General features: G+C 36.8%; 1 protein-coding gene across 1 annotated transcript in view; it reads right to left on the reverse strand.

The window, feature by feature from the left end:
- Nucleotides 1–16,816, reverse strand: part of BEND5 (BEN domain containing 5) — a gene marked incomplete at its 5' end in the record, with an annotated part of 887,332 nt that overhangs the window by 162,745 nt on the left and 707,771 nt on the right. The window contains one exon of the mRNA XM_081323189.1: nt 11,012–11,126. Coding sequence (XP_081179315.1) covers nt 11,012–11,126 — 115 coding nt within the window. The remainder of the gene's footprint in view (nt 1–11,011; nt 11,127–16,816) is intronic.

A 16,816-nucleotide genomic window follows, 5' to 3' on the forward strand; every position in this document is an offset into this window, starting at 1 on the left:
GCCTCGGTAGTTTCTGTAACAGAATAACAAGAGTTGGAAGGGACCTTGGAGGTCTTCTAGTCCAACCCCCTACTCAGCCAGGAAACCCTACACCATTTCAGACAAATCATTGTCCAATATCTTCTTAAAAAACTGTTGTGGTATCTACAACTCCTGGAGCTAAGTAGTTCACTGATTAATTGTTCTAATTGTTAGGAAATTTCTCCTTAGTTCGAGGTTGCTTCTCTCCTTGATTAGCTTCCATCTATTGCATCTTGTCTATTGCCATAGAAATGACTGGATTATGTTAAAGAAAAGCATGCCAATATTATGGCTGAGAGACAGGCAGCTTAATAGGACTTTTTTTTAATCCCATTTATATCCCGCCCTTCTCCGAAGACTCAGGGCAGCTTACAATCTAAGAAGCACAAATCAATGTGCTTAGCAATAGCCTTCATTCTATGTATAGCTCACAGCTCAACTGAGTGTTTATCTGGTGTTTCCCATGCCAAAATATAATGCTGTACCCATAGCATGACTCCCTTTCCCCATCTTGCCTTTTTTTCAGATAACTGATTTTCATTCAGCTTCTGGAAAAGCAGATGGGCCCATGTGTGCACTGGTCAATTCTGAAAAAAAAAATCTGAAGTGAAATTTCAGTGTATCCAGATACCTTTAGGATAAATGATTATTTTCTGATGACTAATAGGCAATTACTATGGTAATTCGGCAATACATGAGCAAGGTATCAGAATGAGAAATTAATAGGTAACTATTCCAGACTCATTTCTATGGTAACAAAAAGAAATGGACATTAAATAGCAGTTATACTGTGCCTGTACTTGGTAATTATAGATTTTTATGCTCAGAAAATACAAATGCATTTATTCATAGTCTTGTGATTATTTAGTTTTATACACTCTAAGGTGCTACATAAATAATAATGATAGTATACATTCTGACAGATGCCTAATAGGAAAAAAAAGGCCCATTAAGAGCTTTGCTCTGTCACTTGGATATTCTCTTTTCCTGACTTTATATAAAGGATTGCTAGTATATGAAATGAAATGAAGGTAAAATGTGGATTAAATAGAGAAAAGGGCTTGCGACAGAGCTGAGTGTCTATCCTCAGCAATGAAAGCTCATTAGATGATTTTGGCCCAGTTGCTCCCTTACAGCCTAATCAAACTTGTAGGTGAAACTTGTGAGAATAAAATGAGATCCCCAGGGGAGCAAACCCTGAGATTCTAAAGGCAAGAAAGAAACTAAATTCAGTACAATAAAATAGAATACTAAGTCTGATATTATTTGCTATCACATACGTAGTGCATACAGATGGGATCTGCATATGTCTGTAATTGGATTATGGGTAATCCTTACATAACATCCATCCATTCAGTGACTGTTTGAAGTTATGATGATGCTGAGAAAATAGATTTGCAACTGGTCCTTGAACCTATGACCATTTCAGCACTCCCACAGTCGCATAATAAAAAATTGAACTAACTTCCCCCCTCCCCCCCTAGCTGACCTTTGGCTTCATCACCCTCCTTGGGGTCTCCATTCATGTGCAAAGAGGTGCCACAGCCACCCCTCTTCTTAGTGGCAGGCCCTCAAATATTGGAACACTGCTATCATGTTATCCCTAGTTCTTCTTTTTCACTAGACTAGACATATCCAAATCCCTCAACCATTATTCATATATTTTAGCCTACAGCCCCTCTATTGCTCTTTTCTGAACTCTTTCCAGAGTCTCAACATCTTTTTTATAATAAGGTGACCAAAGCTAGATGCGGTATTCTAAGTGTGGTCCTGTTAAGGCTTTATAAAGTGGTACTACACATGTTCTGTCCTCTGTTAATGCAATTAGGATTGTGTTGCCTTTTTTGACTGCTGCAGCACACTGCTGGCTCATATTTAAATGACTGTCCACTAGGACTCTGAGATCCCTCTCGCAGTTACTGCTATTCAGCCTGGTTTTACCTAATCTATACCTGTACATTTGATTTTTTCTTGCCTAGGTGTACAACCTTTTTTTCCCTCAACATTGAATTTCATTTTGTTAGATATGGACCAGTGTTCAAATCTGTTGAGATCCCTCTGGATCTTGATCCTTTCTTCTGGAGTGTTGGCTAATCCTTCCAGTTTAGTGTCTGCAAATTTGATGAGTTCATCTTCTATTTCCTCATCTAAATCATCCCACACTGGCTATCTGTGCACTCTATTGCATGGTCCTTCAGCTCCAGTGCACTCACCCTGCACCTTGCCAGCCACCACTAGCACATTCTCCTTCACCTGACAGCAGCCACATTTACCTGCCTGACAGTCTGTTTATGAGCCATCTGGGAATTACAACTTCCCGTCAGCTTCCTCCCAGACTTTGGTTGGCTGGGAAGTGGCAGGAAGTTGCAAGGAGGTCCTCATTTAACAACCCACAATCCTTGCTTAATCACAGCAAACAAGAACTGCAGGGATTACTGTCACTAAGCAACAAGGTGATGTGACATCATGCTTTATGACTGAAGTACTTAGCAATAGAAATGCAACTGATTTCTGAGTACATTTACACAGGATTGCACTATAAATGTCTAAAGCTTTCTTAAATCAATGTTCAGGATGTGGTTTTTGCTTCTTTAAGGTAAGGAAAAATGGAAAGACAAAGATAAAATTTGTGTGCTGATGACGGATAGCTACAGATACCATGTTTTTTCCTTCTCTCCAACTCTTCTGATTCCATTTGAAAATTCAGTATGGACTGGTTTGTTTCAATTGTTTGCAGATACTAAGATGCTGTAAGAACTGGGCTGCTTATGTTTATAAGTCTGTAGAGCTCTCTGAATATTGGCAACCCTTCAACACACATTCTCTCTGGCTTTTTGAGCATAGACCCATAATTAGAAAATTAATGATTGTTTGTTGCCCAGATAGTGAATGTCTTGCTCCTCATGTTTTCATCTTAAGATACATCCGAGTGCCAGCTATTACATTAAAATATTGACTAAAAGAGAAGTGATGGAGTTTTGATGTACAGAAAAAGAGAAGGAGAAAAATAGGGACTTGGTTTATCGTTGCCGTTGACTAGTTCTAAGGTCAGTGCAGCAACTGAAATGTGAATTATAAAGTCAAGGGTCTAGTAGCAGGAAAGATAAGATGGAATATCTATGCCTATAGTGCGCTTTCAAACTTCTAGCTAAAACCTTCTTAGATTTGGTAATAAAAAAGGTAACGGTAAAGGTTCACCCGCGCATGCGTGCTAGTCGTTTCCAACTCTAGGGGCCGGTGCTCATCTCCGTTTCAAAGCCGAAGAGCCAGCGCTTGTCCAAGGACGTCTCCGTGGTCATGTGGCCAGCATGACTAGACGCCAAAGGCGCACTGAACGCTGTTACCTTCCCACCGTAGTGGTCCCTATTTTTCTACTTGCATTTTTACGTGCTTTCGAACTGCTAGGTTGGCAGAAGCTGGGACGAGTAACAGGCTCTCACTCTGTTACGCGGCACTCGGGATTCGACCCGCCAAACTGCTGGCCTTCTGATCGACAAGCTCAGCGTCCTAACCTACTGAGCCACCGCTTCCCTACAGATTTGCTAATAGCACCTGTCAAATTTTTCATGCAATTCTATTTGAACCTAGAAATAAAACCAAATCATCACTTCAAAATCACAGCCCCTAGATTTCAATAAAAACAAACATTAAAATTGAATACAATTCCATAGAACAGAGTTAAACACAGAGGCATTTCTTTTCTACAGTATGAAGTTGAATGTATTAACATTGGTTCTCCATCGCTTCTCCCCAACTAATTGGGCACATTGAGTGCTTCCTAAGAATAAGTCTAGCAAATGACTGCCTGGAGCAACCTCCTAGCAGGACATTTGCTCATCAGTATTCACCGTCTCTACCAGAATGTAAAGAAGGAGAAAGCACATTCTCCCAAGAGCATGTAAAGAACAGATGAAAGGGAAACAGTGACTCAGAAAAAAAGGAAAGATGGCTCCACAAAAGGTGTCTCTTGCAGATTCCTCACCCAAGGATCATATTATTTCCACATACAAAATAAGAGGCTTCTGAATTATTATTTATTATTTCAGTTATCTCTGTCTAATAAGGTAAAGGTAAAGGTTCCCCCACACATGCGTGCTAGTCGTTTCCGACTCTAGGGGCCGGTGCTCATCTCCGTTTCATAGCCGAAGAGCCAGCGTTTGTCCGAGAACGTCTCCGTGGTCATGTGGCCGGCATGACTAGACGCCAAAGGCGCATGGAACGCTGTTACCTTCCCACCGGAGTGGTCCCTATTTTTCTACTTGCATTTTTACATGCTTTCGAACTGCTAGGTGGGCAGAAGCTGGGACGAGTAACAGGCGCTCACTCTGTTACGCGGCACTCGGGATTCGACCCGCCAAACTGCCGACCTTCTGATCGACAAGCTCAGCGTCCTAACCCACTGAGCCACCGCGTCCCTCCTCTGTCTAATAGGCTTACCAAAAAGGTAAAGTTTCCCCTGCACATGCTTGTGCGTTTTCAAACTTCTAGCTAAAACCTTCTTAGATTTGCTAATAAAAAAGGTAAAGGTAAAGGTTCCCCCGCACATGCGTGCTAGTCGTTTCCGACCCTAGGGGCCGGTGCTCATCTCTGTTTCAAAGCTGAAGAGCCAGCGCTTGTCCGAGGACGTCTCCGTGGTCATGTGGCCGGCATGACTAGACGCCAAAGGCGCACGGAACGCTGTTCCCTTCCCACCGGAGTGGTCCCTATTTTTCCACTTGCATTTTTATGTGCTTTCAAACTGCTAGGTTGGCAGAAGCTGGGACGAGTAACAGGCGCTCACTCTGTTACGCGGCACTCGGGGTTCGACCCGCCAAATAGCAAATTCACTTCTAGTTAGGAAAAGACTGGACCGTTTCTGTTTTCTTTTTCTTTTCCCTCTTTGCTGAAGGTTTCAGGTTGGTCACAGAGGGTATTCTGATTCTCCCTTTCTGAAGCTGCCTTTCGAGGAACAAAATCTCTGAGCAATATACCATACTGAACTGTGCACCAAGGTTTTACCTATTTATTTGTAGCTTATTCCCCAGACTAGGCTGATACTGTTTCCATGCTTACTTCTCTGGAAAAATAGTGGGTGTTTTTTTTTTGTTTCTACCTAGGAAAAAATAATAATAAAATAGACTAAGCTTAAAACAAAAGTGATCTGGATTTCAAATTGGATGACTGGACTGTTGTACTCAAAATTAGGCTGGATGGCTAACGCTGCAAAAGAGAAAACTAAGATGCAAAATGCCCTTGATAGATCAGATAACTGGGTTAAAAAAAATCCTTCTTTTTGCTTGTTTTCAACCACATCTGCACGTACAGTAGCATATGAATGAAATCAGCTAGATTTAGTTAGGAACAGAGAAGTTAAAATGTGTTTTCATTTTTCTAATGGAGAGAGTTCCTAAGCAATTGAGGTTAAGGCCCCAGTCTAGAAAGCAAGACATCATGAGTTCAAGTCCCGCCTTAACCATGAAAGCCAACTGGTGTCCTTGGACCAGTCACTTTCTCTCTCAGCCCAACTCACCTCACAGGGTTGTTGTTGTGGAGAAAATAAGAGGAGAAAGGTGTGTTTGATATGTTCGCCACCTTGAGTTATTTGTAAAAATAATAACAGCGGGAAATAAATAAACAAACGTCCCCCCTCTATTTTAACAAGTAAAATGAAGTATGCAAAGGAATAGGCCCACTTCCCCAACCCCCCAGGTAGTTTGTATTCCCCCCTGCCCAGACCTGTCAGTTTCCCTGAAAAGGAAGTTTCCGGTCCCCATGTATAGTGAGGATGTATAAACATATGACTCATTTATAAGTCTCTCCCCTTGACATTATTTCAGCAAAACAGGGTGTTCACCTCACACCAGTTCCAGGAGAAAATGTTTGTCTAGTAACTCCTGAGAAAGAATATCAATATCTTCAAAGCCCTAAAGATTTGCCCAAGAGTAGAAAGCAATGATCAATGCAGTAACTCTCTCTGAATGCTGATATGGAATAACAGACTTTAAATAATAGGAAATCAAATTCTGGTTGATGTTAGAAAAATAATTTAGCAGAACACTTTGACAGAGGCACACATTACTTGGAGAGGTGGCAGGCTTCCCTTTTTTACCTTCAAGAAAAAAACTTGTCAGGGATGCTTTGATTTGAATTCCTGTGCTGAACAGCTAGTGTAACTTACTGGTCTAAATGACCTCTTCCAACTCTGTGATTCCTGGGAAATCCATAAAAATCAAATGCTTTTTGCTCCATTTCCTTGCCTTCATCCTCTCTACTATTTTTCTGCATCTAATTGCCTCCTACCTCAGAGACTTCCTTCTTATTTATTCTGTTCTAATATGGTTATTGGGCAACTGCTGTCTATAATTAAGTGGATGAAAAAGATCCTTTGAAAAGTTAGGCCCCTCTATCTCCATTGTTAGAAATCAACTGCTGAGCACTTTTCCCCTCAGCCTCACTTAGTTCTGAATGCCATGTTAGCATATTGAGATATACAGAAAGAGAACTTTGCCTACCAGCAAACATTCTTAAGAAGTTCCGGGCTTGAGATGTGACAAGCCTATGTGCCATAATTAACACACACACACACATATATATATAATGTGTGTGTGTGTATATACATATATATATATATATATATATATATATATATATATATATATATATATATATATATATATATATATATATATATATATATATATATATATATATATATATATATATATATATATATATATATATATATATATATATATATATATATATATATATATATATATATATATATATCTTCCCCAGTGTGTTTCACTGTCACAGCAAATAAGTTAAAGCAATAATGAAAGAGTGTGGAACAGCTTTCAGAAGGAATAGAGAAGAGGGTGGTTGTTTTGGGGGTGGGGGTTTTTTTGGCTACTGCCTTGTCACAGAATTTCAAGGGCGCTTCAGCAGAGATCTGCCACTATTAAGAAGCATATTACCTTCCATGCCATCTGGGGGGTCTCTCATCTCTGCAAGGTGAAAATGACAAATTGGAACTAATCTAAGCTGAAGATGGCACCATTACAGGCATCTTGCCTGCAGGAACAGATGTCGCTCTTTCAGCTACATGGTGACAAGTTTAGAGCAAGCTTAGGATAAAGGAGAGTTCAGCCCTGGCCTCAAGATTTGCAGCTTTTAAATCAAGAGTATCTTGTTGTGTTTCTTTGCCTTATCTATTGCTGCTGTAGGTATCCCAAAATATCCAGAAGGTATTAATGCTAAACTGCCAGGAAATATTGAAAGTCTGAAGAAAACAACTTTCTTCCTTGAAGTGTAGCAGTCACAAAGGATTAGGGGAAAATGTTATTTTGGTATTTCACTGATAGAGGTTTTATCAGTCTGATCAGGTTAAGCCTATTTTCATAATCATATGTGGTCCATTGCAAATCATAGATTGCACTTTCCTTTCAGAGGTTCCGCCCTGAGCCATGCACACAGTTTCCAATGGTCTCAAATTAAATTCCTTTTTTGTCTTTGTCTTTGTCACAAAGCATTACAAATTACTATCATGTATGATATTGTAATTTGTTGTTTCTTAAATAGGCAGCTTTCATTCTTTCGATGTCCAACAGAGTCAACTTTTTATCATCAGTGTAGGCATGTCATTTATCATTATCAAGTTTCAACATATGCCACAAAAAATCTCAGAACTATTCATCAACAGTGAATTTTCCTTTTAGAAAAAAACAAAAATTATATTTCATTGCCATAAACAACCATCCTAACATTTTAATCTTAACAGATTATCTCACAAGACTTCTATCAATGGGAAATCTTTATAAAATAATATGCCTTTTGCTCCATTTCTTTGAGTATTTCGCACGAAGCAATTTTCAGCAATACTCCAAGTATTCATGCTCATTATTGTTGTTGTTAGTTGCAAAGTTGTGTCCAACCCATCACGGCCCCATGGACAACGTTCCTCCAGGCCTTCCTGTCCTCTACCATCTTCTGGAGTCCATTTAAACTCACACCTACTGCTTCAGTGACTCCATCCAGCCACCCCATTCTCTGTCGTCCCGTTCTTCTATTGCCCTCAATCTTTCCCAGCTCTTCTCCAGTGAGTCCTTCCTTCTCATTAGGTGGCCAAAGTATTTGAGTTTCAACTTCAGGATCTGGCCTTCTAAAGAGCAGTCAGGGTTGATCTCCTCTAGGACTAACCAGTTTGATTGCCTTGCAGTCCAAGGGACTCGCAGGAGTCTTCTCCAGCACCATAGTTCAAAGGCTTCAATTCTTTGGTGCTCAGCCTTTCTTATGGTCCAACTTTCACAGCCATACATCGCAACTGGGAAGACCATAGCCTTGACTATAGGCACTTTTGTTGGCAGGGTGATGTCTCTGCTTTTTATTGTGCTCTCTAGATTTGCCATTGCTTTCCTCCCCAGGAGCAAACATCTTTTAATTTCTTGGCTACAGTCCCCACCTGCAGTGATCTTGGAGCTCAGGAAAATAAAATCTGTCACTACCTCCATTACCTCCATACATTATTGTTATTATGTTCAAATGTTTATTCTGCATTTGCACCAAACCAGTTCATTTTTTCTTATGTATTGTAAAACTCTCCCTATGCAATACACTCAAAAACAGAGAAATGGACATAGAATTGATAGAATTCTGCTTTTATGCAAGAATTAGCACTCCCAAGAATCTCCCCAAAGTAATAATTTCATAGCACAGTGATGCCCATTAAATGTAAGAATAGAATTCAAATTTGCCATGAATGACATAGTAAATTATGTTCCTATCAACTCTATAACTGCTGGAAATGATATAACTGGCTTAGTTATGACATTGCCGTGTAATTTAGTGAGGATATTTCTCACACACAAAAAATGACAAATCTAGAAAAAAGGGGAATGATGAATTGAAATCACACTGAAACACCATTCTATCTGAGTTTTAGAATTCGTATTACAAACTTTGACTTTCAAGCAGAGTAAAAGTCAAGTCTGCTCCAAGTTACAACTGATGCTTCCTAGCAAGGTGTTGGGAGCTGTTTTATCATTTTCAACTTCTGGGGTATTTTCAGTTTCCCAACCTGGTCTATAACCCTGGGATTTTCAGGTCATATGAACTGGAGTCGGGTTGTGGGGCTTCTAAGCCAAGACAAACTCAGCAGATGCTGTCACCTTGCTGAGAACTTATTTAAAATCATCATTATCATCATCATTACATTCAACAGTGAAACCTTACTGTGAATTATTTAATAGCCATGGCATACTCACATTATCAAGACTATAATAACCCTCTTGGAATAATAGGCAGTGTAATGTGCTATATTCGTTATAAGTTATTAATTACATTAGGCATTTTTGTACACAATAAGGTAGAAATCAAACTAATACTTTCCCATTAGCGATACTTTTAGTTCAGAATGGCAGAATTTCCAGCATCTGATAAAGAAGCTAATATTATGGAATGCTGTTGGTTCAATAAGTACATGATTCTTTCTGCAATACCTAGCCTTCCCAGACAGATATGTTTGATACATGTTGGGTTTCTCACTTGCAGTTCCCTAAAAATTAATATAATCCTGAATACAAACCAAGAGAGGGAGAGATGGCTAGAGGTTTAAAGAACATGGGAATGGCATGTAGGAAAAAACATCCTTTTCGACCTCTACAAATATTGATACATTATTTTTCATCTATTCTATTCTATTCTATTCTATTCTATTCTATTCTATTCTATTCTATTCTATTCTATTCTATTCTATTCTATTCTATTCTATTCTATTCTATTCTATTCTATTCTATTCTATTCTATTCTACCCTAGCCCACCCCAGTCCACTCCATTCCATTCCAATTGATTCCAATCCATTCCATTAAAATAATAGATCCATCTCAGAGACATTTGAATATATAAAGATCAGAAATAAGATACTGAACAATTAACTGAAAGTCAGTCTCACCTCTTCTTCAAAACCTCATATGGGCCTTATGTAGCCTCATGCTATTTCAAAATGAGAGTCTGTGACTGAAAGAAATAATGCTTCTTTCACATTTAAAGGTAATTTGTGCAGAAATTTCTAGCCTAGGTGTTAGATTTGATGTGTAAGTGTTATCTGGATGGCTTCAAAACAGACCTTCCAAAGTACGGTATTCCCCATCAAGTTTCTTCTGCCACTAAACTGGAGAAAAGTATGAAAATTCTTTGATGGGCTGGCTTATTTATTCATTCATGGGTAGGATGAAGAAAAATGAAGGAATACTTATCCAATTTGCAAATAACATCAAAGTGAGTGGGATAGCTCATTTGCTACAATAAATGAGCTTGATACACATCAGAATGATAGAAAAAAATACTTACGCTTCCTGAGATATACTAGGGCCTTTTTTTCCTGATATCTGAAGCTATCTCTTGTAGTCTTACAATAACCAGAACTGTATATTGAGTAACGAGCTTTGTTTGTTTGTTTGTTTATTAAGAAAACTTATATAGTCACCCAACCCACCCATGGTGAGCCCAAATGGCTTAGAGAAATAAAACTCCAAATACAAAACAAAATGCGTCTTCATAAACACACACACATACAAACACACACACACGTGGCAGTAACAATCATAAAAACCCTTCAATGTATTCTATATCAGCCCAGGGTTTTCAGGTCTGCTAGCAAAAGCACACCTGCAGGGCCTTTTGAAAGAATATCAAGGTAGAGGCCAGTCTTATCTTCACATTCAAGTAGAAGATGTTATGACATGGATAACTTTAGATTTTGGTGAGTTTATCCATTCACTAAGTTTTAAAATACTTTGAATGGAATGATGAAGACGCAAGCTAAAAACATCTTATATTCAAAATATGTAAGCATAACTTAATTGGTTAGTTTTATAGACCTGATCTGGAATTTTCTTATCTTTCTTACACCAGTCTTTTAAAATCTCTTTCCTATTTTCTGGCGCTGCAAATAACTGCTGTAGAAGTTAATTAACTCAAGTATATCAGTATTTCTATACTGCATACTCATACCTGTAATTGCCAAGATAAACTCCATCTGGATTAAGCATAGGAGCGATCTTGAAGACCAAATGATCACGCAGTACTTTGGCAATTGGATGTAGACTCACAAGAAAATCAATGATACCTAGGGGGAGAAGTATATTATTTTTTATTTATAAACACAAACATAATGCATATTTTTCAAATTATATTGAATTCCATTGTAATAGTTTACTAGATATCATAAAACCAAAAGGGCAATTCCCAGTTATTTTTTTTATTAAAGATGTGCAAATTGGGTACAATTCATTTCAAACACCTGGATGGATTCAGAAAATCAATTGGAAAATCAGACTCTTTTAATTCAGATGTCTGAATCAATTTAGGCTAAATCTCTGAATTGAACCTGATTGGATTTAGATTGATCCAGGCCATTAAAGCACAGGTGCACACACATGATGTCTGAATCCACTTGGAAACATTCAGTTCAATGAACTAATCTGTCAAATTGATTCAGTACCACAAATTGATCAAAAAGGTTATGCCTGCACAATGTTTATAATAAAAAACATATTTTCCATACACTTTAACTGTTCATTTCTTACCACTGATGCAAAGTAAGTAGTAATTGGTGAAGTTAAGTTCCTCACCAATTAAGTTCTTCTCCATGTCAAACAGGTAACAAGATGTATTATTATGGATGGATTTATCTCTCAACCTATCAAGTTGTATCATATCACAGCACCCAGCAAAGTTGGCCCAGTCTCCTTTAATCTTCCGTTTGATTATTGAAACAGTAGTGCTTTCTATTAGATAGTCTCAATATATTACGGGTGTGGTAGCACTTAATGCTAAATATATTTTTTTCTTATCTGCTGCTAATTTTATGACTCCTTGATGATTATGCAGTGTTATTACCAATTTGTATTGGAGCAATATGGTTTTGCTATTATCTGGAAAAAGTCTAATGTGCTTCCTTTAGGATCTGCTGTATCAGTAGATCACTGTAAGAAATTTGTACAGGCTTTATAAAATATATTTTATAAAAAATATTCAAGAAATATATCACAAAATCTGAATCTAAACATATAAACAAATTTAGTAAATATAATTTCCATTAAAATTTGGGGCAAGATTAATCTTATCAATATGCATAGTACAAGATTAATATATATTTAACAGGGATTCCTGTATTTATTTTATTCAAATTTAAAAATTAATAAGAAATTTTTTTTATGGCAAAGTAAACCTCCTTAAATATTGTTGGCCTAACTGCCTACCTAATATTGAAATTTACTACATTTTCAACCATAACACTTGGCTTTTATTTTGACATCTAAAATACATTATTTTGGAATGAGACCTTCTATGCATATTCTCTTCCTGGGGCCAATTTTTAGACGAGGTGTATAGCACCTTTGAAATCTTGGCAAGTTTAAGGTCCGCTAAATCTACATTTCCTGCTTTGAAAGCTGCCGAGCATATTTGATTATTAGTAAACAAGCAGTTATGTTTTGATCCTGAATCACATGAGAAATTTATGTAATGGAATCAGATTTGAATATAGCAGGAAGGTCATTTTGCTGGAAAACCTAAGCTAAATAAGGGATCAGCACTTTTAATCAGTGTTTTCTTTTTTAAAAAAAATACTTGTTTTAAAGATTTGGAGAAGATGTATGTGATTAACCCACATTATTTCCTTGGCAATATATATAAATAAAACTTATACTGATTAAACATTATGGCTGGCAACTCTAGTAGCATCCAAAGTACCTGTAATTTTAAGATCCATAAGAAGTGTGGATTCAATTGAGTAGGACCCAACAATTTAATGCTATAAGATTTGTTTGTTTGTTTATCCCATATATATATATATATGGTTATCTGTAGAGAATAAGGAACATGATCTTGATAGACCCTAGACAAGTCTAGGGTCTTCTGAAAGAGAAATAGGGTTAGAGTCACCCAAATCTTAGGAGGGAAGTTATTCCATTAAGCAGGTTCACTGATAACATCCCATTGTGGGAACAATCCAGACAAAAGAAATATTTTGGGAAATATTAAAATGGCAGAATATATTTCCCCAAAAGAATAATGGAGAATATCCTTAAAAAGGCAGAAACTTCTCCACATACACACACACACACACCCTAGCAGACAACTCAGCAGAAGCCAGCTTTTAGAAATGGAGATGTAATAATCCATTCAGGAAGGTTGGAGCCCTCCAGCTAGAAGCTGAAGAGATCAGGAAGACAAAAGACCCTTAAAATCTACATACCCCACCTAAACTCTAAGACAGGACATAATAGGATTAACCCACCACCATCAGAATACCAGAAAGGCACACTCAGACTCAGGTCAAAGTTCATGACACAGGAACAACTCCAAACAAAAGCCCAAGAAGGTATAAAAACCCACTCCCTACTACATATGCTTTCTCTTTTTTTCCAGAGCCATCTTTCTGTCTGGCTCTCCTCTTCAATAAACTACAACCTTCTTTCTAAAGCAGTCACCATGTTGTTAATTCCCAGCTTGGACTGGACCCTGATGAAGATTTTTCCTTCAACATCATCATATGACATTGCTTTACAGAGAGGACCCATAACATGCACACCCTGCCAGATCTGGACAGATGAGCTGAAACCATAGTGACAGGCTTGAAAGACACCAACCAGCACTTCAAATTGCATCTAGAAGTCCACAAGCAGCTAGTACAGCTTTATAGCAATGATTAAAAAGTAAATAGCTGAATTTTGGAATGAAGAATGGAATATTCATTTTTTGAGAATCAGTGAGTCTGGCAGCTAAGAAACAAAATACATTTCTTATAATTTAAAAATGAACATAGTTCATCAAAAATAGTTTGTGCTTATTGGGTGCTTCAAAGAATTTTGAAAAAGGGAAGGGTACTTGGTTTTTTTTCATGTTGACATTGTAAAAAATTCAAAAGTTCTTTAAGTCACATAATCTGCTTTTGACTTGCTATAGCCTTATCACAAATTTCAATACACTTTTTGGAAAAAAAATATTAATGTGATGTTGAACTATATTTCAAACACATAATTTGTTATCTCATGAAAAGGTTTGGTTATATTGAGCCTGGGGTATGGCAAAGAGGAAAGAATACCATCATGATTTTAAGGAATGGATGCAACAAATGAGTCTGTTACATATTTTTGGAAAGTGAGAAGATGAACTAATAAGTTTCGTATAGTCTACATATAATAATAAATGTAAGAATTGAATTTTTTTTCACTACCCATAGTTAATGTATCATTTGTTTTCTGTTTATGCTGCTAGCTTTAATTCTTTGTCACTTTTTGTTTATGTTACTCGCTATATCTAGATTTTTATTTACTGTATAATCATCGTCTTCTTTTTTCTTTAGTAGGTTTTCATATCTTGCAATATATTTTGCTATAGATTTTTTTAAAGGTATAGTACATCTCTTTCATGCTTACCAGGCAAACTTTAGATGTGTGAGACTTACTGGGTTTTATTACTATTAGTGCCAGTAAATAATAAGTCCAGGAAAGTTATTTTTATCAGAATTATTCTGTAAATGAAAATGGGCAATTGCCCTCCTCATCTGCCAAGTACATATATTCACACAATTAGCTTTCACTGATCCTGAATGAAATTGTGGAGACTTAAAGTTTTCATTCAGTCCACAATGAGAGTTTAGAGACAAATAGAATCTAAACTGAACATAGGAAAACCAGAAACATTTTCCATTCAAAAGCAAAGGTAGCATGATGGTTATAATCCTGACTTGGATCAGGGAGACTAATTCTTCTCTCTGCCATGTAGCTCACAAATAAAGTATGCACTGTGTCTGCAGCTTTCTTTCTGTCAAATTTATATCAGAAGTTCATGAGTCAATACAATGATGTAATTTTATAGATGCTCCCTGGACTATTTTGAAGACCAGTAGAAGGTAACATTTATGCAGAAGTTGAACTTGTCTATCAAATCAATAAATGCATTGCTAGATTTTGGAAATATATTGAATATAAGTGTGAATATGATTAATCTAATTTCCTTAATGATGTTACTATGTAGAATATTCACTTCCGGAAAAAAATAAAGGAAGATCCATTACATTAATAATTTAAAATCAGAGTGAAAAAGATTAAGGATATAAAAATGGATATATATCTAAATGGATTTCCTGGAAAGCCTTCCAACCTTCTTTTTTTATAACAGACAACAGGTGGAGCTAAATTAATCTGGATTGTATGACAGCATATTCAAAGACCCTTTGGCAGAACTATAGCACATGGTGGCGAAAAAGATTGAAAGCCTCACTCTTGCAAAGCTGACAAATGTGGGCATAATGAGCACAAAATGAGCTACCACTGTGGCAGAATAGACAAAACTCCATAACAACCTTTGTGGGCTTGCTGCCTCATTCATAAGCCATGATGTGGTTTCTTTGATTTTAGCTCAGCATCGTGTGGCATCACGCATTAAGGCTTGTAAATAATAACTTATATCTTACTATGCTTATTCAACAAACCATAACTAAATTTGACCCATTACTTAACACAACCCTTGTGAGTCACAACAAGGTGGGGTTTTGTTTTGTTTGTTTTTGGCAACACACATGGAAAGAAAATTCTTATGTATATTTACTTCCAATCTGTGTTAAGAACTATAGCCACATTTTTTTTTCTTCTGTGTCTGATTGTCAAAGTCTGCTAGACAAGTCCCTGTAGTTTTCTTGGCAAGGTTTTTCAGAAGAGAGTTGTCATTTCCTCCTTCTAGGACTAAGAGAAAATAACTGGCCCAAGATCACCAAGCTGTTGATGGGCAGAACTAGAAGGCAAAACTAGAACTCACGGTGTCCTAGTTTCTAGTCTGATGTCTTAATCATTATGCCAAACTGGTTTTCATATGCTCTCAAATTATTTTTACTGGATTTTACAGATTTTTTTCTAACTTTTCTGTTTTGCTAATAACAATGTTTACGACTGCTTCTCAAAACAAAAAAAAACAGAATTCTCAAAAAATCTTTCTTTTACAACAGCCTCATATTTAGCATAGGTAGACTTCAAATTCACTAGGTCTGTTGTTTTGTTTTTCACTAGAACCCTAACATTCAAACAGAGAATAAGAAAAAAACAACGCTCCACTGAAAAACTGATGAACCAAAACAGGCAGTAAATTGGAAATGGTGGATTTTGAATAACCTGCACATGTTTAGAGTTCACATTCTATCTGATTTTCCCTTATTTGTTTCCACAATTATAATTTGAGAAGGGGGAGAACCCTCGTTTTTCTTGCTACGCTGAGTAATTAAGAAAAAGGATTAGCTTGAGAATCTATTGTGTATCATCCAAAATTATATTAATCCAGCCTAAATTTAAGGTGTATTTTAAACATATTACTTCAAAAAAATTTTTTAGCAAATATTGACCTCAGGTAGAACCATCTTGATATACTAACATATCCACTGAAATCAGTGAGGTTAAGTTAATACAGCATTTAATGCATAGAAACTATTCAAACAAGGGCCAAAAGCTTGGATAGGATAAAATAGTCCAAAATAAAAAGGAAATCAATTGTAAGAATTAGGAGGAGAAACAGAAATGTTGATGATAATGATTTTTAAAAAAAAAATAGGCCATGCAACAGCTTTTCCTGAAGATGTCATCTTAAAATGCTTACAACAAACATCAATAGTCCATTATCAATTCTAAACCAAGATAGAAGACTACCTATAAATCTATATTGTATGTGCATACTTCACATAAAATTAGCCAATCAGTAAAATTATTTTAATGTTTTTCTGTCAAGCAAAGATACCGACCTACCAGCCAGTAAGACATACAA

Source organism: Vipera berus, assembly GCF_964194415.1.
Source record: "Vipera berus genome assembly, chromosome: 3".
Lineage (NCBI taxonomy): Eukaryota > Metazoa > Chordata > Lepidosauria > Squamata > Viperidae > Vipera > Vipera berus.